Consider the following 24,458-nt stretch of genomic DNA (forward strand, 5'->3'; position numbering starts at 1 on the left):
GTTTAATGATTGTTCATTGCAGACATGTGGTGCCTCTGCCATGTGTGGCGTAATTCATCGCTGTCTTGTCAGCTGCTTTTGTTGAAAGGCTGTCGAATTTTATTATTTTTTAATGCAGACCAACTTAAACGAATCTTGATGAGGAAAACGCGCCATTTGATAGACGTGATCACTTCAAGAAAAACATTTGCCGAGCTACGAATTCAGATCTACATCCCTACAACTTCCCTGACATATGATTACAAAACATTAAGTATTTGCACAAATATAAGACTCTTTTTCCCCCCAGAAACCCATGTTTGAAGAGTGAGGGTCCCACATTGGCGAAAATATACTGTCAGGGCCTTAAGTATTTGGACTGTGACAATTCTTCTACTTTTGCCTTTTTACACAACTGCAATGCATTTTAAATAAATCAGTAAATATGGGGTTGAAATGTAGACGTTCAGCTTATATTTCAATGGATATAAGAAAAATATGGCATTAACTGTTTAGGAATTACAGCCATTTTTACACAATTCACCACATTGTCAGGAAGTATTTGGACAAACCAACATAATGGTGAATATATTGATCATTTGTAATACTTAGAGGGAAATCCTTTGCAGTCAATGATTGCCTGAAGTCTTACAAACATTTTATCTAAAGTAAATGAAAAGCATGCTCACTTGGGTTGAGATCGGGTGACTTAAAGAATATTCAATTTCTTTGCCTTGAGAAGCTCTGGGCGGTTTTTACAGTATGTTTTGGATCATTATCCATCTGTACTGAGGAGCACCATCCAATCAGTTTTGCAGCATTTGGCTGAATCTGAGTAGATGGTATATTCCTAAACACCTCAAAACTCATCCTGCTACATCATCAATGAACACCAGTGACCAGTTCCATTGGCAGCCATACAAGCTAGGGCTGCTCGATTATGGACAAAATCATAATCACTATTATTTTGATCAATATTGAGATTGCGATTATTTATTAAATTTGAGGAACAATATCTTTTTATTGCGCTTTAACATTTAAATGAACAAGAACACTGCTTCCACTTCCATTGTTGTGTTACAGTCTGGCTAATATACAAATGTACACGTCTTAATAATAACGTCACATAAAATGTTTACCCAAAATGTGACTAAAATGTTTACCCAAAATGCACGACATGTACTGCTCTATTGTTCTGCTTGACCATAGGTCAGTCGTAGTTGCAAACTACTCGACACCTTTGTAGTTCCCCCGATGTTTTTCATATAGTGCAGGTGATTCCTGTTTGGCGAAATAATGGAGGGGATCACGTATCTCTTGTCGAGTGTCTTGACCATTTTTCTGAAGCCTTCATTGATCACAGTATTCATTGCTTGCATGTCTTTGGCCAAATGAAATGCGATTGCAGACGTTATTTCGGTGTGTCTTTGGGAGGTGGACGGATATGCAGGGTCGCGGTTATGCTTTTCTGGGTTGACGACGTTGCACATGGACAGAGATTCAGTGCGCTAGCGTTAGTTTTAGCTTTAGCCTTAACACATTCGTCATACTGTGGTTTGTGGTGATTTTTTAGGTGGTTAAACAAGTTCGTTGAACTTTTTGAGGCTGCCGCTGTAGAGTCCGCACACATGACACACCATCCCCCCCCCCCCCCATCTCGTTCTCGCTCTTGTGGTTGGCTGACTGTTAGCTTGATTTGATGTGTGGCAGAGCAGCATTTTAAACGCCAATATCGCTGACGATCATGCTCATTTAATCGTGGCAGCCAAAATCGTGATCGCGATTAAATTCGATTAATTGTGCAGCCCTAATACAAGCTCATACCGTAGCACTGCATCCACCATGTTAACCAGATGATCGGGTTTTCTTCCTATCAGGAGCCGTTCATTTCCTTCTCTACACTTTTCTCTTCCCGTCATTCTGATTGAAGTTAATCTTGGTTTCATTTCCCAAAAAAACCTTCATCTAAAACTGATCAGGCTGATTCAGATATTTTCTGGCAAAATCTGGCCTTCTTGCTCTTCAGTGGTTTGCACATTGTTGTAAACCTTCTGCATTCAGATTCGTGAAGGCCTCTCGATTGTAGACTTTGACAAAGACACATCTACTTCCTCCAGAGTATTCCTGACATCAGTATTCATTTTATGAAAGGGGTTTTCTTCACCAAGGACAACATTTGTCACAGAGCACCAAATCGTCAGATCAGAAATCACAAAAAGCGAGGCAACATTTTTTTTTGTACATTACAACAAATTCCATCTACAACAATATTACAACAAATTATATATTGACTGTACAATCACAGGTGGTAAAGTCACAACCAGATTGGCCTGTGGGTTCATAGACTTGCTCTGTGGGATTCATGTTTTTATATTTTGTTGCAGAATTGAGCTCCCGTTTGAAACATTTTCTGTCAGTCACCCTGTGTTCTTCTCTCGGAGGCAACAACCATCTTATCACCCCACCACACACAGACCTGAACACAATAAATAAAAGGAAGTCTCTTCAGTTAAATGCAAGTGGTTTAAAAAAGATCCAGCATAGAAATCTGCTTCGCTACATTGGATTTCTTTCAAGATGAGCAGCATGTCATGAATTGACACGGCATCCGATCTTGACATAAGATTGCATTATTTGAGATTGCAAGAGAATCTGGGTGCAAAATACCACCGACTCCAAAAAGCCATTAGATCTATGATGGAAATTATAACCAACGTTTCAGTTTCCTATATAAAGTGGTTCACTGCTGTGTAGTAACAGAGTCAAGCGGATATTAGAAACACTATTTGCCAACATCCATAAACTCAGTTGTCGGTGTGAAACCCCCCAGTTAAAACTAGTGTAGTGTAATGTAATGCATACGCGCTGCAAAACATGCAACTTTACATTCTTCAACCATGTCTTTTTTCTTTTACCGTTTCAGAGAGGCGTTGCTTTAACTGAGGTCATTTTGTAAACTCTCGTGTTTGGTGCCGTCATATTTTATCGCGGTTCAACGTTACCTCGTGGATGTGTGATCTATTGCAGGACTGTAATAAGCACTGCATTAGCACACGGCTTACCCAATAAACTGGCTAGCGAGTGTCCTTGCAGTTACACGCGCACCACAGAACCAAACCACAACACTGCAGTAAAACCAGTCACTAACTACCGCCAACCAACGGGACAGCACACCGAGCTGACCTGGGGACTTCACAATGTGGGTCGTCAAAACGGTTAAGATGCCAACTCTCAAGGCAATGTTAGGTGTGTGTGCGTGTGTCTCCCCAATATGTTAGTGTTGTATCATTGTGCAGGCAGTGTTGAGGCCTTTACCTGGTCCATCAGACGCCAACAGGGCAGGTGAATTCAGTTTCGGCCGCTTAGAGTTGGGAGGTCCGACGTCCAGCAGGTTTTCAGCCATAGTTGTTCTCTGGTCCGGATGGTCGCTTAAGTTGATGATTTCTGATTACTTTATGCCAGGCAAGTTGTTTTAAATCAACCCGAACCTTCCCGGTTAACACATTAGCAAGCTGCTAACGTGAGCTAACTGGCTACTAGCTACGGTTAGCTAATTGCCTGCTACCAGCTAAATTAACTGTTAGCTGCTGCTCCGCCGAGTGTCTTTCAAAAGAGATGCAACAGCGCCCCGCTTCGCCACCGCCATTCACCCCATGATAATCCAACACCCAACACCCACATTATTATCGTTAAATACCCCAAAATAAAATATCCCCCATGTAAAAAAAATCGAAATACCAAGTGAATGTCTAATAAAAGCAGGTGAGCTGCTGCATTCCTGGGGAAAGGTCGTAATTTCTAGATGTTCGAAGTACCCATTTTTGCGTGACGTCAAATTTCTTCATGCAAAAATCGCGCGAAGCTCCGCAAAATGCACAATTGCATAAAAATGCCGTGTTTTTGCAAATCACCTCGAAAGTCGCGACCAGGTCTCCGCTCGCCTCGCGGTAAACACTACGGCTCCTGAACGGCGTCAGGGGCTGAATCGCCGCACTCTGAAGGGGAAATCAGATATAGGGAGCTTTTTTGCCCGACGACCGCCGATCCTAGTCCTGTTTTTTCGCACAAAATGTCTCCGAGGCGATGTTAAGATTTCGTTTTCTGGGGAAGGACGCTGTCATATCGCGGTAAGGATGCTCGATTTTCTACGTAAAAACCAGTGTTGGACCGAAATCCTAATTCCGAGCCACGACAAGATGGCGGCTGTTGATTCCTTCGATACAAAAAAGTTTTTTTTTTTCTTTTACAGATCGTCTGTGGAGGGGGAGGGGCCGCGCAATCACGCCCTACGTGAAAACACTGCGCATGTTAACCGCTGGGGGCGCCACAGCACCGTTTACGAATCAGATCATACGTTTAAAGTCATTTTACAAGTACATTCAAGTTATTCATATCAAACTCTATATTAAATAAAATGTCCAAACAAAATACTGTTGCACATACATTTTGTCATGTGTTGCAAGTTATTTTATTATTAACTTAATTGTGTCATCAGCTGGCTGATCAAAGATGTGGGACAAAGGTGTGGGACCTTCTTTCCTAAACTTGGCCAAACTGTGTGAATATAGCCCGACTGCCCAAATCTCTGATTTACTCAGCAATTTAAAACTAAATTGCAATTCAGTCTGATTATCAGGCTATGGTTTAACATGGATTCATCTCCATATTATACTTCACCAGTGCACTCAACTGTTTTCTGCTTGGAGATTTATTTCTCTCATACTGAAACAAAGAGCAATACAGTTATATCACTCCCACTCAAACAGACACACATTGAACCAATTTGATAATAAGTGTCGCCTTTTCATTGTTTTCCGGCAAAATCTGACACATGCACATGTATAAAAAAAAAATCATATGAGACATAAAATAACTGCATATGTACAAACACTGAGTGCTTTGTGCAAATGTGTACAGATAACGATCATGTGTTGATAAATGATACATGGGTAATGTGCACAAAAACATACATTATACATCTCATTCATGAAAGTAACACAAATACACAAAAATGTAAATCAAACAACCATCTAACTTTTGTCCCAGTATAATGTAATACACGGGTTGAATTTATCATTTTTAAAAAGTGGGGCTGTCACCATTTAAAGGAGTGATTAGGCAATGCGGTTTTGCTGTGATGATTTTCACAAGTGCTAATAAAACACTCGCCCTTATTTTTCTGTCACAAAGCAGATTTACATTTCTTAAACAAAAAGGGATGACTGAATGCCATTAACCTCCCCTCGATGCACAAGGCGGTTTTCTGCATTTTTTTAACTGGAGCGCTGGACCTCTAAAGACACTTCTTTCCCTCGGCCAAAACTAAAACAATTATTATCATACAAACATCATCAATACACTGTCAGAGAAGGATACAATCCAAGTAACCTTAAATGAGCAAAGCTTAGTGATTTGAAGAATCCCTCTTGCTGGCAGTACATGCTTCTTGTTCAACATAAGTGTGGACATAATGATATTGAAATGAAACAAAAAAAGAATGATAGACTGAACATGTTGTGTGTCTGGCAACAAAGAAAACTGCCCATTCGTCCCCCACCCTGTATCACAGATAACAGAGCCAGCAGTGTTCACTTTAATATTTTATTCATGCATGTGTACAGATGTGCACTACTGGAGAGGTGGTGTGCCCATCAACAGGTGGAGCCCCACGTCTTTAATCTACAATGGCTAGTTTCTATCTGCTGTGCAAGCTCGGGCTTTAGCGACACGTCCTGAACGTCACCACGGATTAACTAACGAGGTGAGGCCGAAGGGGCATCTGGCAAATTGTCTGGGGAAAAATCACAGAACTTTCATTCCAAACTGATACCTGATATTGATGTCTGTTTCCAGAAGTTTGTGTGGTATGGTTTATTAGGTTTGGCAAACTTGAGCGTGTTGAGAATTTGCATTAAATTAGTAACATGTCCGTTAGAAGAATATTTTAAAAGCAATGACAAGGATTTGTGGCAACAAAGCAGATTTTGTGCAGAAACGTGTGGGTCCTGATTTAGAGTGACGGTTTCCGGAGAAACTTCCTTGGATTTTAATGCATTTATGCTACTAATGTTATGATTATTTGACACAAATAATCACAGCTCACACATGCTGACGAAACATATTCCTCATTCAAAAGGCACCGGGTGTGTATGTTTAGAGTGCACAATGGTAGGGGTAAACAAAACAAAAACACCTTATATGCTATAGATGGAGACAGCTACATAATTATTGATGGTTCCTCCTTATCTCTGAGTGGCCATAGCTTCTAAAAGGTAAGAATATTAAGCCCAAATGTTGACCCGTCTCTAAAAGAGGTGGCGGTGATTTGTGTTTGCAGGATTAAATTTCCAATTTTAGAGCTTTCTTTTCTCCATTTTAAAGAACGCAACTAAGTGTGTGACTTTCCTCTAGAGATCAGGTAGCAACAGCAAATAACAGTTTAACAGTGGCCATATAGTGGATTGATTTCCTTTTGCATCCGACGACAGTGATCTCTAATTGTGTTATTGACTTGTGTAGAAATGTAATATCTTTCTTGCACACATACACCCAAAGTACAGAGGGGAAACAAGCGCTCTCAGGAGTAAAGAAAAAAACAAGAAGTGAGTAAAGAGCAAAGAGGACTACAGAGGTGCCAGCTTTTCGATGAGAACACCACCACCAAACTGTTCCAGGCAACCGACAGACTGAAAAAAAGATGGAATTTGTCAAAAAAAATAAAATGCAGAAAAACCTGCACAACGGGCATCATTTCCTCAAGCGTACAATCATAATCTATCCTCGTTATGAAAACAGCATGATAAAAAACGTTCTGAAAACCAAGATACAGTCGTACTTTTTAGGCACCACAAAACATTCAGCTAGTTTAGGTTGCACTGCACCTATAGATCACTCAATTAAAGTGGCAATTTAGGTCAATTGATACAGTAGAGGGCCCCCTCCATATATAGGCTGTGACTGGATGAAGTTAAAAGTCCCACCCCTTCAACTGCACATCACACAGCTAAAGGCAGACAACAGTATTGAATACATCTATAGTGATGGACTGACCAATGTCTGTTTTTTATTTTGGCGACGAAGGCAACGATTGGAGCTAAATTTGAGTGTGAGGTTTTAAATACATTACTGTTGTAACTGTGGTTGATCTGTGATTCGACACTTTAACCAACGGCAATGTGGACCACCCTATCATCCATCAATAACTTCCCCGTGATTGCCCATCACAGTCCCACTTCCCGTGACACTCCACTCAAAACCTTTTGAGTATCAAACTCTCACCCCTCTGCTGGCCACCACAAATCCGGTGCGTTTGTCTTTTGGTGAACAACTTCCACGAAAAGACCAAAAGCAACAATGAATTGATCGAAGGAACAAGTATCGTCTGATAGATCTTATCCCTCTGTGCCTTCGAGCTCTGTTGTTGACCAAAAACTAACAAAACACATCAATGAGCACTGGGTGCCATTTTCTTTCAATACAACACAAATGGACGCTGTATTTTCATGTTGAGTCAACGCCGCATTCACCATCCTGCTGCTGAAAATATTGACTATCACCACACTAGCCTCTGAATACAGACCCCAACAAACGAACCACTTATTCCTGTTTGAGAAACATTTTCTAAAAACTACAGGGCCCAGGAGCGCCATGCTGGTCTCTTGTATGGAGTATCACTTTAAGTATATTTAAAGTGCCTTCCTGCTTTGGTGATGATCTCCCTTTTTAAAACCCCCATTTCTTCCAAATCTAAATTCCCTTATCCCATTTGTTTTTGTGCTTTTGCTTGTACTCGTTGCGACAGACAAGATCTCTGTTTAAATGTTCTTAAAAGCTATTTCAACATTACCATCAAAGACATTAGCAACCATTTGAATAGCCACTTCATGGTAATATCTTCCAAATACAAAGTGGTCGAGAAAACACTGTGCAAGACCTGTGCTTAAAATGTGCATTTAGCTACTACACAAACTAATATCTATGCAGCGTGCCTTGAAGCGTGTCTCTTTTACTGAGACTCTAGCACAAATTAATACTGTATTAAGCCCTCAAGTCAAAGCTGAATACATAAATTAACACTGCTTCATGTGATTCCCTCATTCTTCCCATAGTTCCCTGCTCAGCCCATCATGCTGCACTGGCCCTTATATAGAATCTAAAATAATTGTCCCTTAAGTAAGGTCAAGACTTTGATCAAGTTAAAACAAATGATATGGCACAACAATATATATATATATATATATATATATATATATATATATATATATATATATATATATATTTTAAAGAAATACTTGCATTGAAAACAAAAGCATGGAGTAAGAAACCACAGCATGTTCCTTTTCCTAAACTTGTTAAAACTTTGTTCAGTAATTTATATTTGTTCATTCACTGTTCTAGTCCTGAAGGCACTTAATAACAAAAATGAATTTAAAAAAAAACCAAGAACAACACCGACAGTCTTCCTTCCCTCTGAATCCTTTTCAGCCTTCTCCCCTAATACACTGCTGTGCTCAACACAGGTCTAACCCACCCCAGCACTTAGGCAACATTACCATCAAAGACATGAGGAGCCATTTCTTTTATAGCCACTGTTTGTGTCAGAGTGACCAACTCCCTCTGCGTCATCCAACTATGCCTCAAGAAAGGGACATCCTGCCCGCTCTTGCAATCGGTCCCGGAGAGTCAGACAGCAGCTGAGGCAGCAGGGGGACAGAAGTCACAGGAAGAGGAGAGAAGGGATCAGAGACGAGCATAAAACTCCTCGTTGAGTTTTGATAGCTCGTTGGCCTCCACCTCTTCCTCGTCCTCCTCCTCTTGAAGTGCGAGAGGAGCTGGCTGCACCTGGGAGGGCTCTTGTGCAGCACTAGGCTCCGGGCCCAGTTCAGAGTGGGGGGCGAGGTGAAGGTCTGTGGCAGGGGACTGCCCAGGGAGGTGTGGAGGGTCCCTATATCCCTCCTCCCTCACCTCTGTGGACTTTGCTTGGACAGGCTCAGGCCCTGCTCGTGAAGGCCTTACAGCACTTTGTGGTTGAGGAGTGAGTGTGGAAAGGTGGGAGGAAGAAGAGGGAGGAAGAGGTGCTGCATGGGCAACAGATCCCGAAGTCGCATTGACTGTCGATGCCGTGGAAGAGTGTCCGAGGCTGGCGCCCAGCTCCGTTTGATCTTGATATATACTTTCCCCACTTTTGGGGTACAGAAAGGTCCTCATTTGACCTTTGCCCTTAACATTAACTGTACCTCTATAGTCAAACTCTAAGCCCATGGCACTGAGCACAGCATGGCTCTCCTCGCTCACCTGCACCCGACACTCCACCCCGGTGGAGTCCATGCGGCTGGCAATGTTAACCGTGTCACCCCAGATGTCATAGAGCAGTTTAGTGGTGCCGATCACTCCAGCTGTCAGCGGCCCGTGGTTAAACCCAATACGGAGCTTGAAACCAAAGCCCAGCATGTTCTTGTTGAAGTCGTCCAGGACGCCCATCATCTCCAGGGCAAAGTTGAAAAGGGCCCTCAGGTGAGCGTGTGGAGAGTCGTCATCATTCTCAGCCAACTGCCGGACATTCAGTCCGGATGCAGCCATGTAGGTGGCACCAATTGTTTTGATCTTTTCCACGCTTTTGAATTCGGGTCTGCGAAGGAGCTCGTCAAAGTCTCCAATTAGCTCATTGAGAACACGGTAGCACTCTTTTCCACCCTCGTAGCTCTCTTCATAGAACTCACTGAAGTTTACAATACTGGCAAAGATCACGCCCACAGTGTCGTGATTCTTGGAGTAGCTCTGGGTCACCTGAGGAAACAATGAAATGTGTCGAAATATGTTGAATGTTAAAATGTGCTTATATTCATGATGACAGTAATGCAACAAGGTTTCTCATTTTTATCATTCATCTTCTTCATTTAAAAAAGTTATGCTCTGGATTACAAAACAAGCAAAACAAATATATGAAGTAGGCATTAGGTTTTAAAAAAATAACCTTGAGCTGGTCAGCGACATGGATGGGGATGATGTTGCCCAGTAACCACTCAGCCTGGTCTCGCATCGTCTGGATCTTGAAGCGGTGTTTGTCAGCCTCCACATTGCCATGGTAATGGAGACGGTAGCTGACCTCGAACTCACGGTTCAGGAACCAGACCAGGAGAAGAAGCAGGAAGAAGGCCAGGACAGCCTCTGGGACCAGAAGGTCAAGAGGTCGCGGGGGAGGTTCAGGGGTGACCAATGCTGAATCACCATCACTGGATGTGGAGATGTTCAGTCTGAGTGAGAATTCGGAGACAACAGAAGAAAAGTAAGAGTGGTTCAAGATGAACATAGGAATAGCAGACATCGGAAAACGGTTCACAGGATTGATCAGAGAGATGAAATGGAGGCTGGAGAATTCCACGCAGACTGTTAAACAACAGCTGCTGATGTTCCACCGTGCATCTCCTGCACCGGCTTGTTGTGAGGTGCCGTATGAAGATGAACATATTTCTAATGCGTCCTTGGTTTGATAACAGGATTTTTGGAGTCAGTCCCTCAAAATCATTAAGCAAGATTGTACTTTAATCCTTGCAATTTTACCGCGATGTTCAAATTTATCATAGCGGAGGCAGAAATATTGGTTTCTCCACTGGCTTCAATAAATCACATTGAATACTCACAACACGCTGACTCCATAGCTACATGTTCATCTTGGGTTGTTGTCAAAAAGCATTGTGGGAGATGTGGAAAATCACCATCTGAACTACATGAGGGATACAATTATCTGTGTATTATATATTCTACCCAGATAAAAAACACTGCATCATCTTCTTCATTTACAAAGCAAGATGAAGTACTGAGAAGTGTAGTTTGATATGTCAGTTGATTTGTGATCTGAAGATTTACTTTAAACAATATACACATTGTAACCAAATTATTTGGCAATTAACACACATACTACGTACTAAGCGTACTAAGAACGGTTTGAAGGGTTGTGTGTCCTTAGAAACCCACCTCAGATGTTCCCTGCTGGTAAAAGCTGAACAATACCTGAAGACTGCAACATTGGCTCATAACATTATTTTGAACAGCAGTGTGCTCAAGTATGATTCAAGCAGAGTTTTATCCTGTAAGCCTTAAGAAGTAGCTGCCAATCAAAATGCTATCTGATAAGGAAAAAAAGAAAAGGAAAAGAGTCTTTTCCAGGCCTCTCTCCTCCTCTATAGTGTAGTCAGCTAACATGTGGCTATATGAGTCAATTCCACCCTAGTGACATTTAGCAGCCATTACTGCTGGTGCCCCCAGGGGGAGACAGAGGAAGAGAGAGAGAGGGGTATAGGTGAGTAAAGACATTGAGTCAAGACAGAGCTGCAGTTATAAAATATATGGAAAGCAAGCCGTCGCTTGTTGACCCTTCAAATGTCACTCATCCATCATCGAGACACTCACCCATGAACTGGCAAGCTGTTATTACCGGAGCTGAAAGACGACAAGAGTGGTGTCAGTCAGAAGAAAGGAACGGTCACATGCACCACATGAACGAACATAATGCAGATCATATTAAATAGAAATTACAATGTTTGAGAATAATGAATTAATATATGAATAAAACTAATCTATCAAGCACAGACGCAGATGAGGATTGTATAATGTACTGAATTATTATTTATTTATAAATGAAAAAACACAAAGCTTTACATTTCTGTGTTCACATTGAGTTCTTAATTCCTAGTTTCACTTACATGCTGCTTACATAAACTGCATACATTGATTTCTTTGACACTTTTTGTGATGATCAGTGCTTACATATTTCACTGAAATCTTGTATGACGTCTTTAATGAAATGCGAGATGCCACACCTAGTGCATATAGTATAACCATGTATGTCTGTGAATATGTACAGCCTGTGTTGACTTATTACTAGTCTATTAGGATAGAGGGTGAGAGATGCAGAAGAGGAATATGAGGAAAAGAAGAAGGAAGACTAGCCGTCTTCTCTCTCTCTGGAACACACATTGCATTAATGATAATGGGGTTAGGAAGTACCTAATATAATATTGTACAAGGACATTATGTGAGTTATTGTAGGTCTATTCCTGCACAATGTGTGTGTCTGTGCGTGCGTGCTGCAAATAACACATGCTCACCTGTACCTGTGCACAGGGCTGTACAGCAACAGAAGCAGGGCGACCCCTGTAGCAGTGGCCAGGACTGAGCGCATCCAAAAACTTAGCTGGCAGAAGTTACAATACTGGATGATTGCCAGGATGGTGGCACAGCACAGGAACATGGTCACCTGGAGAAAAGAACCTCGTCATTAAAGTGATTTAACAAACTGCAGTAGGCCATTTTGATTAATTGTTCAGCCCTATTTTGCTTGACTTCGTTCTGCAACTGGTACATAAAATGTAGATGTTAACTGCAATATGAACACATTCAGAGCTTCAAAGACATTACATTCCTGAAAACTGCATGTCTAATTAACAACCCTGCGTGAGACTACCACTTTGATCTGCAAGCCCCCGAAGAGATTGGGAGAGTGGAGGGGTGAAACTGAGCAGGCGGGGAGAGGAATGGAGAGAGAAATGGGGTGTTGAAATCCCTGAAAAACAAGATCTCAAAACACCACACATCTTGCAAGCAGCCGTTGGCTCAGAGCTGGAAAGAGAGGATCAAACTTATACAGATGGCCTTTAATCAAAACAGCACAAATAACGCTCTGAAGTATGGCTGCTCTCAATCTTCTCACATGCAGGACTCGGAGAGGAAGAAAGGTCAATATTTCTGGTGCCAAGGTCCACAGGCGAAGCCTCCTGAAGCCTGCTGGCTCTGCTGGCCTCCGAGGATCTCTGGCTTCAACCCACCATGGGCAAGATTTTAAACTGCCGACTCCTCTCTGCTTATTTTGGCTTCAGTCAGTGAGGGCAAATCATTTTAGTAGTTAGTTAAATCAGCTGCAGGACTAGTACTAATGGTGATAGTGGTTGAAGCCTTAACAGCTGGAGCAGCAATATTGTTAAATATTAGTAAGGAACAGAGAGAGAGAGATGTAGTGCAACAGCATATGTTGGATATTTGAACTTACCATCTTAGAATCATTATAGTTAATTCTCTTAAATGTCTATCTATTATTTAACTAATTGTTTCATTGTAAATATGGCACAGCACTGGTCATCAAGCAAACTGCCAACAGTGTGATATGAAGCCCATTTCTCCAGAATTCCTCAGACACACACAGACTCTGAGTGCCCACTTTCAGGACAGTGTTTACTCTTTGACTCTAACACACGCACACAAGCACACACACACACACACACGCGCGCGCACACACAGGCATGTTTACCTGGAGGGGCAAGTGGACGCTGCAGGTGAGGTGGGACAAGACGGAGATGGCAGGAAGGGAGACTAACACCGCCCCAATCGCATGACGGGGGACCCAGCCAGAGACCACCAGGAGCAGGGAGCGGGTACAGTTCATCACCTTCTCCAGATAGAAGGCCATACTGCAGAGGAGAGGAGGGCAGTGTGTTAGGTGGAGACAAACAATGACTTTCCAGCAGCATTAGCAGTTCATTCTGAATAAATAATGATACCAAAATAAGAATCAACAAAATCTTGAAGGAACAAAACAGTCACACACAAAACAGTAAAGTAAAGGAAAACATATTATCGTTCCCTGTATGACTCCACCCCTAGTCCTTTATTAAGACACATTATTAAAACATAAATATGCTGTCCCAAGTCCCAACTAGAAGATGTATTGCCTTTTTTACATAAAGCAATAAGTATGAATGAATTCCTTTTCAATTTTCTCCACACCCATTAAACACACAACAAAATAAAAAAGATCCATACAATCCATTTTAAGCACTTGAACAACTGGATGCCCCACGTATTTATTTTGGTGTGGAACTCCACCTGCTACCAGGACGTAATGTGCCGTAATGAGCCAATACTGGTCCTTCACAAACAATGAACCAGAGCCAATCATATCTGACATGGGAAGTTAATCGATTGTGGTGTGGGAGCCAGAGACTGGTTTCAGTGGAGAGTTGTGGTGCAATGGGATGGTCAAACAGTGGTTTTCAATGCTGTGCCACTGAGGCCCAACACATACCGGGGGCTTTTCAATATGCTTACTTGATTCCTTTCTTTGCGAGGAAGAGAAGCAAGAAGAGAGGAGCCGAGACAACAGGCATTTTAAATGAGACATCGTTGCCTCGAGGCCTGCATCTGAAAGCGACGTCTACCACATGATGTGTGGCGCTGGTTCATCAGCTCTCCATTGGTTTTGTTATTGCGCTGTACTTTATGATCTCTGTCAGATGAGCGTAACACAAGGTATACTTACCTTGAATTAAATTCACAACATGGCGTAATGTGTGCGATACATATAAAGATATATAGAGATAAATATTAGAGATCAACCACCCACCCAAAATAATAATGTCCTCCAATTTAGAGATCCACATAATGGAACATTTCACTCTCCCTCTACCAGTCCCTGTAAGCCATGTTGCTTTCAAATGTATGTATTGTAGATTATTGATGTGGGGCTATGAGTATTTTCTTTCACAATTTACTTTAATAACTGCTTTCAGTAATTGTAATGTTTTTGTGTGTTATAAATGTTAGTATGAAAAGTGCTATACAAATAAAGAGAGACATTTATAATTGGGTGAACTATATTATAAACTACAGACATGAAAACATGAAATACAGCAAATTAGTGCTGAATGAAAGTTTGATCGCTCATCTGATCCTCTTAAATTATTAAAATTTATGAATACGCAGGGGAACAGTTCTATTTATCGAGTCCTGCCATGGTTTGAGATTACTCAAGGTTGCTCTATGGGCCCCATAATGTGGAAGATCAACGGATGATCCGAGTATTTCTATCTGAATCCTATTTGGTAACAAACACTTCGATATCACTGCGCCCTGATGGCACAGCACTGACAACACAACAGCTTAAATCACATTTCAGACGCTTTTCCATCCTGCCAGGAAAATAATTCCACACCCATAGGCACAGCCTCCTCACCGTATGGAGAGCACCAGGGAGGCCAGCTCCAACAGGCCGGCCAGGGGAGCCAGGGCCAGGGCAGCGGGAGCTGGAGGGCCCACAGTGTCTGGGCTCACCAGAGGTGGAAGGAAACAGGCCAGTGTCAGGGCCAGGAAGACAAAACAGCTGAGAAAAACATCCAGAAAGGAGCTGAAGGTGGAGCTCGCGAATGTCTGCACTTGCACCAGGTTCTTCACCTGGAGAGGAAGAGGATTGGGAAACTGAGGAGATCAGAAGCTATTTCCAGAGAAATCATGCATGCAGCAGACACCGGTGTTTCACCATCATTTGAGTGTCTACTTAAGATAAAACTGCAGTTTGAATTAATTAATTTCTTTATTTATGAATTACATTTTAAACATTTGTTAAATACTGAATATGATGAGTATCCAATGCATACACAATAAACCACAAAAACATAATTCTGTTGTTTTTTAGTATTAGGTATGCAGTAGTACAAGCTTGGGAGTACATATGCATGCTTATCTTGTCTGTCGTCTCCCTTACTTAGCTTTGAAAGAGTAAAAAATAAACAAACAAATTAAACTAAATCTAGGTAGTTATGTATTGTGTGGTTATAAAGTTATCATAGTAAATAACTACCATGATGAAAGGCGGTTGTGTAAAGAAAGCTTTATGTCAGTGTGTGGAGGAAACCATTTAAATTTCAAATGCTTTTCAATATAGTTTCTTTGTTTGTTTGTTTAGTTAAACTTCACTAAATGCAGTTTGAAAGTTGGATTTGAGTTGGATTTTTCTTATTTTACTTATGTGTATACATATATTGAAATTGAAACTAATGGACAAATGAGTTACCGTTTCAGCTGAGCCACGCACAAGCACAAAGACGGATCATCAATGAGCATCACTGTCGACTTGCATGAAATGAACTGAGTTGAATGTCAATGTTTTAGAGCTCTGTAGTAACGCTGGTGTAACAGCAGGGGGCTGCAAGCCTGTGAGGTCAAAGCATGCCAAGTGGAACTGGTCCTGTGAGTGTGACAATGTGTTGCACTAATGTGGCATAACATTCACAGTCAGACGCAGGCCAAAAGCTATCTATAAACCACTAGATGTGTTATAACACTATTGTTTGTCCAAGAAGTCGTCGAAGGTTAGTGCCGCGTGAGGCAATGATGAGTCTTATAGTTACAGTGCGTACCTCCTCCTTGTAGCTGCTGCGATACGCCTTTTCCAGAGGACTCTCAAGGAAGTTGAGGCTGATCTTGTTGATGGGTGGCTTGAAAAAGTAGTCCTTCATCAGGCTGTGAACCACAGAGAAACAAGACAAAATAAAAAGGGAATATATTTTTCCATAGAAAATTGAATATTTCTGAAAATGAATAAACAACAAATTCCAATGTGTTTACTTTAGAATCTACTTTTACAGCTGCTCTACTTTGAGTGGATGTTAAAATTCTGCAGATGGGATATTTCAACCGTTTCTGCCTTGTGACATTGTTTTTAGGGCATTTTCAACCCTGCATTTCTTAGTCCAGTTGAATCAGACTCTGGTTTGTTTTCGCCCTGGGTACAATGTGTCTGGACAGACCAGAACACACCAATCGTACTCTGGCTGCCTTTTCTTTGGCCTTTGAATGTAGAGGTATCAAGTTATCCAATGACAATAAGTGTGGAACATTTGCTTTCTATTTTTACGAGCACCCTGATGACTTTCTGTGTGGAGTTTGCATAGTTGTCTGACGACACGTAAAATGTGAGGGTGAATGTATCTATCTTATGCTATTTATAACTGATGTGAAATGAAACATACCTTGAAATAGTGAACATTATATAGAGACGTTGTAATCATTCATATAATTCAGTTAAAATATATAAAGATGAGATCTTACTCATGACCAAATGGATCCCTTCACCCTATAACCCTTATCATAGAAAATCCGTCACTCTTGAGTAATATACTCAGTTCATAAATTCTACTGTCAACCTCTTACCTGTCCTCCCTGATAACGTCAACAAAGTGGGCATCACTCTTTTCTCTGAAGTTCTTGGTGCGCAGCTGGATCAGTGCGGAGTGATCCATTCCGGTGCCAGCTGTCCCAGTGCCACCAGCCATGCCGAGACTGGTGCCAGTTCCCGTGCTAGTGCTCGCCTTCTTCTCTTTCTCCTGAAGCATGTCGCACAGGGAGTTCTGGCTGGCTCGCACCGGGTCCTCCAGCGGGGTACTAAGGAGACCGTTGGCTGCTCTGGGACTGTGACCTGGGATGAACTGGGTCAGGATGAGAAGGTGAAGAAGAAAGAAGAAGAAGAGAGGGACAAGATTCAGAAAATAGAGAAAAAGCAAAGAGAAAGCATGGATGTGGGATTCCTCTGCCTTGATTCTCATTGGGCCGAGTTTGAAACACTTCTTGCACAAAATACACTGTGCCACGTATTTCCTGGTACCGGTGACAGCCCTGCCGCATTTCTTTTCTCTTTTTCATTGAATTTGTACTTCCCCATATTGATGCTAGCTAGCAAACAGTACATCTGCTTTGAGCAGTGCCTGGTGTTGTACCTTGGCACTGCTGGTCTTGTGCTCCTCCTGGCAGCCGTTCAGCACAGCAACATCTTCACCCTGCTCGGCCCCCGAAGACAAGATCACACTACGGGGCACAAAGGGAGGCTAGAGAGACAAAGGGACGGTATGGGAGAGGTTGAAAACATATCAAACAGAAGCAGATTGAGATAGAACAACACTTACATGAGGGTGGGCACTGTGGCTAAAGAACTACCTGCACTTAGATGACATTGTTTCCTCACAAATCGGACTGATACATGTTTAATGTAAAAAGTACAGAATTCCATAAGTTTAGTATAAGTTTTTTATAGTGTATTTATTCAAACTTTGACAGTCTGTAATCATTAATATCACCGTGATAAAAAGGCACTGACTGATCTACGTTTATCTAATCGACTGTGACGCTAACATTAAGTGAAAGATGCTCTTTGCTTTAACGTGGGAAACTACACACAGACTGCAAACGTAATGTTTTCATGCATGCGGTAATGTCACGCTAGCATGGGGACATCTAAGCAGCAAAACTAACTGTACAAATGTTGACAGAGGAGACAGAGACTAACATAATCAATAAAGTTATGCTTCTGTCCCTTGTGCGTGAATGCACACAGTATCCCTCAGTTGGGACAGCAGCTCTGCTGTAAAGTGAATGCTAATGTGAGTGGTATTGCTGTGGTTTCCACCACAGAGACAGTGTGAAATAGTGCAACCGTCATCATCAACACAAACCATAACAGAATTAACAGTAGAGGAATCCATCTCTATATTCCACCCTCAACTTTTTTGTTTCTTCTGACTTACCCCGATCCTGTCTGGAGGTTGGTGGGACAGCAGGGGCTCAGCAGCCTGCGCTCCCCCCGAGATGCGGTCCGGTGTGCGGGGCTGAGAACAGGAGGACAGGCCGGCCGCGACCAGATCTCCGCCTGACAGTCCCACTTGCTCAAGCTCCAACTTCCTTCCTGAGATCAGGTAGGTTTTCAGCCCTGAGAAGAAACACAAGCAAAAGATGACCTGTGCTCAGAACTTATTTCATAATTGGTTCTCTATGCAATATTCAGAATATTAATATTGCATCAAACAACACATTTTTTTAATGTAAAGGTATAGTGGAGTAATGTTGTCCTGAGCAGAGAATGAAGTTACTCTCCCTTGCATGTTTAAATTTGGGCCGCTCATGCTTTTAGTGCATGTAAGTGCGCATGCCCAGACGGTTAGCTCACGCCCGCCGCTCTGCACTGCGCTCACAGAAGCTAGACACTGTTAGCTATGTCAGCACTGTTGTCGTTGTTTGCACAATTAGGGGTGTTAGCATTATTAGCTGCTAGCCACCAAATGTTGTAATGAGCACAACGAAAGAGATTTTCCTAAAGATAATCAAGGCTTGATGGTGACACAACCTTTCAACAACGCATTAGGCTGGACCACCGCAAAGTAGTAAGCAATTTGTTCATGCCAAACATTTACTGGGCAACGCATCCTCTAATGAGAGGATTGCTGCATGTTCCATTCGTTTAATCTGATGCTGAAACAATAACTCAGTCTGCAGGACAATATGTGATTGTCATTTTGATTAAATTACATTCTCAGGTATACATTCCTAACCTGCTGGTTATAGCTTCAAATATGCCAAAAGTAGCTTGTGTTTCCCTGTTTGAGATCATTATGAAAGAAACAATGTTGTATGTCGATGAGACTAAATTTGGTTTGAAACCTCATAGTAACACATTAACAGATACTTTTTGAGTGACAGGCATTCTTTGTTTTTGACCTTTTGTGAAAATATTTTTCACTTGAGAAAATAGTGGCTAGTTGCAGACACACAATCATCAGAAAATCTTTGTTGCTGACCACACACTGAAAAGAAGGTGGTAATTCACCAACTATGTTTGCATCTCAGCGCAGAGCTCTGGCCATCTTCACACAAGTGTGGGGCCAACAAGGAAATATACAAACAGTGGATTAGAGCCGTGGCCCCTAGCCAAGCACTATCAGCCTGTCCAAACACACAGTAACCTGGATAGCTGGCCTCTATGTTCAAACAGCTGAAAGGTGCTGACCTTGTTAGCACGTTGATGACTGAAGGAGTAACCAGGCCATGAAGGAACCTGGTCCAGGAGTTAATGAGCATGTGGCAGTATAAAACCTCTGACACAATAACAATATCATTGACGCATGGTGTGAAGAAAAGCTTTATAAACAAATGGAGAAAGATCGGTGCAGTGAAACTCCTCATGACCTGACTGTAAGTCATGTTAACCGGCATCATGTAGTTTCTTATTCAAAAGAAAGAGGGAAAGATATGCGATGATGTGTCAACCTGTGTAAGTGTGACTGATGAGCATCCGACCCATATGTGAAAGCATGTGCGTCAGTCTGATGCTGAGTGTGTGTGTTGATAAGTCCATTTGTGTACTACACAATGTTTTTGCAACATTTTTTGTGAATCTAACCGACAGACACACACACACACACACACACACACACACACACAGAGACACACGCACACACACACACACACACAGACACACACTTCACTCCCCCCCTGTCTGCCTGTCTCTCCTCCGATTGGTTGCAACTGCAGTTTTAATATCTCTCCATCTCTTTAGATCCTCCCTCTCTCTACTCTCCTCATACTTGTTACACCTTTTCTTCTCTCCACCTTTTAACATTTTTAGTGAGTCAATGTAATAGAAATCAAATATGTTTATAGAGTAACAACTTATATAAAACAATAATAAGTAGGCCATTTCGTCAACTCCTAGTTTTCAATTTCAGTAAATGCTGCAGAGCTTCTCCAACCTGTTATTCACAATAACCGCCCAAGGGAATCGTTGGACTCTGGATTTTTAAGATGTAATGATGGGAAATAAGACTACGATGCATAAGATGCAAATATAAAAAGATACACCAGAGGTTAAATTGGCCACTGTGAAACTAATGGGCATCTCTCTTCTGCTTCTGTGTCTGCATAAATAAAATTGGTTATGAATCTGTAACTCACAATTAAATCATCTTGGGAGTCTGGAAGCACTGTGTGTCTTGTTCCAAGGCCTGGGACAGTGTCGACTTGGCAGAGGTCTCTCTCTCTCTCTCTCTCTCTCTCTCTCTCTCTCTCTCTCTCTCTCTCTCTCTCTCTCTCTCTCTCTCTCTCTCTCTCTCTCTCTCTCTCTCTCTCTCTCTCTCTCTCTCTCTCTCTCTCTCTCTCTCTCTCTCTCTCTCTCTCTCTCTCTCTCTCTCTCTCTCACACACACACACACGCACACACTGGCAAGAGTTGTGCACCCGAAATTATCTTAAAATCAAATGTCAGTACATTTAATTGCATAAGAGGTAAATAAGCTAAAGGCTTAATGTTTGTCTTGTTGGCAATTCAGTCGGCCTTTTTCACAACAGACATTTTTGAAAAGCAGGTGTTACTAATAACAATAAAAATGGCTACGTTCTGTTTAAATGTCCCCGTGAAGCGAGGCCTATGCTTGCCAAAGTGAGGCTGGCACAAGGTGCTTTTCAGACATGACTGTTACAAATAGTTCCCTGATTAAAGCACTATTGAGATGTCAATTAACAGGATTTCACAAAGATTGTGTGCCGATTTGTTTATTAAATCCTTTCGACACAGGAGATCTTAGAAACCTTGATTTTGCAGGCCAAATCAAATTGTTTAAAGATATTCAACCTTTGTGTTATTATAAAGACTTCTGTCTTTACAGGGCTTGCATAAAGGCAGTAAAGTAACAAAATGAGAAACGAGTTGACAGTTAATTACAATCCCTCCTGAGCATTGTGGAGGTTGGTTTATGGCGTTTGCCGGTTACGCTCATTGTCTTCTCGTTCTTCGCCGTACATTTCACTCTGATGTTGCTGCTGGTCGAACATAAACGTCTTTGGCTCGTGACAGTGAGCCGGTATCAACAATACTAGGGCACTGAAACTAAAGTGGCTAAATTTGAATCCAGGTATAATACATTTAGTTATTTAAACCTTTTGCTTTTCCCATTGTGACAGGTCAAAATGTCTTCTGTGAGACAGGCCTAAGAGGCAGATAATCGAAAGGTATGAAATCTATGCAGCACAGCCCACTGACAACTCTTTATGTAAAAAAAAACATCAAAGTCCTTAATGCATAAAAAAAGGATTTGCATAAAGATATTTGGCATTATTATGTATGAATATGTTATGTGCAGTTTGCAGGTGGATGAGATCAAAAGTCACAGAAGCACCTCAAATGATTTACTGCAATATATTGAATAAAAAAAATGTTATTCCATCCTTTTCTTTACTTTCATGTCAGTAAAAGGCCAGAAAATACTCTGGCTAGAGATGTGGAGGCATACGTCGACCACAGACAGATACTCTAATGTCCATGGGAGGCAAAATGCTGACGAGTTAGAGACGCAGATACAGAGGAGATGGCGAAAGCAGAGTGGCGAACAGCGAAGAGATGGCGAGGGGGAGGAAGAGTCCAGGAGTACTCTGAAGGTCCCTGAGTTTAGCGTGCCTCGCATAACCCACATTCCTTGTCGTCTTCCAGTTTAGATTTCTAACTTTATCAACAGGTTGCTCTAATACTCTAAAACAGGCCTTGAATTGTGAAGGCGTTTAGAGGTTTGACATAATAGACCAGTGAAAAATGTTTGTTTTCCGACCATCAACGGCACAGTAGGTTGATGTGAGTGTGTGCGTGTGTGTGTGTGTGTGTGTGTGTGTGTGTGTGTGTGTGTGTGTGTGTGTGTGTGTGTGTGCCTGAGCGCCAGCTAGATGCTAGACAATAAAGTGCCACTGTGTCTTGTGAGTTTATCCAAGCTTGAGGGTACAACAGAGCTAATTCTTTACTACAGAGTTCGTGCAGCCAAAGTCATTGAAACACATCGGTCTCTTGGGTGTGTGTACAGCCGCACATTTGTGTGTTGATCATTTCCAGGCTCTGTAAAGGCAGCACTCTGGGAAAGAAACTGACATGAGCACTTTAAGGTCTCAATGCAGCTCAATGGTTTTTATTGATTTATTCAGGCCAGCTGGCTGGAGCAGAGGCGGTTCAGCTGAGGACAGCCACTGTTACTACAACTGCAACTAGAATACACACACACACACACACACAAAGAAATGTCCATACAGTATGTAGATCTAGTCATATACACAATGGCAGACCTGAGGACCCAACATAACAACAACGTGTGCAAAACATGGACATTACTAACATTGTTGGGGCTTTGTCATAAAAAAAACAATTGGAAGCAGCGCAATGAGGTAACTTGTTGTTCCTATCTTTCATGCTTTTATCTTTTATCCTGTATTATTTTATTGTAAGGTGACCTTGGGTGACTTGAAAGGCGCCTCCAAATAAAATGTATTATTATTATTATTATTATTAACTGTCGGTCACTTATTCTGAGGTTTAATCCATTTAAGTCTAATTTCAGGCTCAGGTCCAGTTTTTTGGGTCAGATTCAGATTGTTTGAACAGAAACGTCCGTACCAAGTGTTGCTCTGAAATTTCTGCAATAAACACTAACGTACACATGAAAATAAATGTTACATTTTTGTGGAGCCTAATTTAGTTGATCGTGTGTGTGTGTGTGTGTAGATAAGCACATGCAACCCCACACCCTCCAAGAGGACATAGCGCTTCACAAGACACCCTTTCCAGGAAATATGCAGCATCTGCCTGTCGGAGACATATTGGATGGTGACATATCTGAACGAACACACACAAACATGGCCTTCCCTGCAAGTATGACTCATCCAAGTAGTGCACTGCAGTGTTGTCGCCTTTGCCCCACATATCCTCATTTATTAGAAATTTAGACAAAATGCACGTACATACACACCACATGCACAGTCACTTCCACAAGACTAAATATAAAGGGTGCATACACGTGAATGAATGAATGAACAGAAGCATCAATGGGGAGGAAGCGTAGCTGAGTCGTCACATTCCACATGTACACCACAAGACCACACACACCATAGACACACACACACATCCGAAAATTACTCTCCTATGAGCACACCAAACTCACTAACACAGCCACGCATACAGACTCAAACACATTGCACTGGTGCTGAAACATCTGCTAAATTCATCAATTGAAAAATGATCCTTTAACAATTTTTAAAATGAACAAAAATTGGAAACATTTGACAGCTTCTCAAAAGTAAGGATTTGAAGCTTCGTCTCAAGCTCACGTCATCATAAAAGATAGAAGTCTAATGCTCGGGAATTTATGATGGTTATTTTTAACAATTTATTGACTGATAAATGATTGCAGTGTTTGTTGATTGCATGTCTGTACACTCTGACCCTCTAACATACTGCACACACACAGACACACGCACGCACGCACACACACACACACACACACACACACACACACACACACACACACACACACACACACACACACACACACACACACACACACACACACACACACACACAGAGAGAGAGAGGCCCGGCTCAGCGGTCCCCATGAGAGAGTGTCTGGGTGAATGTTTTAGACTCAGGCTGACATTTCAGGCGAACCCCACAGGACCGTCCCAAACCTTCCTATGTACTTCCTGCCAAATAACCTTTGACCTTGTGGCGGCTTTCGAGCGTATAATCCAAATCATTTCCAGCTCCCCTTTGGTCCAAACACACAGAAAAGGGAAAAAGTGTGTCAACATGAGACAAAGAGGAACATTAAAATGCAACATTTACTCAAACTAATTAAGCATCAAGTCAACCTCAAAACTGAGTTAGAAAAAGAAAAATTAAATTAAATTAACATCCCCTTCTCTCCGTGAGATTCATCTAACCTTTCTCTCATTCTTCACTTTCATCTAGCTGCTTGGAATAGTCAGAAAATAAACAACTCCAGCACTAAAAATAGACTTCAACTTGTTTTCCCTTTTTCACAGACTCGGCCTTCCTACTGTCCAACTTCTACTCAA

The 24,458-nt window shown here is 41.8% G+C and overlaps 2 protein-coding genes across 5 annotated transcripts in view; both read right to left on the reverse strand.

The window, feature by feature from the left end:
* The window catches only part of crebbpa (CREB binding protein a), a 36,511-nt gene extending 32,300 nt beyond the window's left edge, over positions 1–4,211 (reverse strand). For all 3 annotated transcript variants that reach the window (XM_034547771.1, XM_034547729.1, XM_034547862.1), the window contains exon 1: positions 3,295–4,211. In XM_034547771.1, the coding sequence (XP_034403662.1) occupies positions 3,295–3,382 (88 nt within the window). In that variant the 5' untranslated portion in view covers positions 3,383–4,211. The remainder of the gene's footprint in view (positions 1–3,294) is intronic.
* A 460-nt stretch (positions 4,212–4,671) lies between these two features.
* The window catches only part of adcy9 (adenylate cyclase 9), a 35,104-nt gene continuing 15,317 nt past the window's right edge, over positions 4,672–24,458 (reverse strand). Inside the window, exons 3-12 of one of the 2 annotated variants that reach the window (XM_034542890.1) lie at positions 18,327–18,508; positions 17,523–17,630; positions 16,960–17,234; positions 16,167–16,269; positions 14,984–15,201; positions 13,283–13,442; positions 12,087–12,235; positions 11,389–11,418; positions 9,953–10,232; positions 4,672–9,765 (exon numbers count right to left, since the gene is read on the reverse strand). In XM_034542890.1, the coding sequence (XP_034398781.1) occupies positions 8,719–9,765; positions 9,953–10,232; positions 11,389–11,418; positions 12,087–12,235; positions 13,283–13,442; positions 14,984–15,201; positions 16,167–16,269; positions 16,960–17,234; positions 17,523–17,630; positions 18,327–18,508 (2,552 nt within the window). In that variant the 3' untranslated portion in view covers positions 4,672–8,718. The remainder of the gene's footprint in view (positions 9,766–9,952; positions 10,233–11,388; positions 11,419–12,086; positions 12,236–13,282; positions 13,443–14,983; positions 15,202–16,166; positions 16,270–16,959; positions 17,235–17,522; positions 17,631–18,326; positions 18,509–24,458) is intronic. The other variant, XM_034542899.1, reaches the window with a different exon arrangement.

The sequence above is a fragment of the Cyclopterus lumpus genome, chromosome 1, assembly GCF_009769545.1.
Source record: "Cyclopterus lumpus isolate fCycLum1 chromosome 1, fCycLum1.pri, whole genome shotgun sequence".
NCBI classification, from domain to species: Eukaryota; Metazoa; Chordata; class Actinopteri; order Perciformes; family Cyclopteridae; genus Cyclopterus; species Cyclopterus lumpus.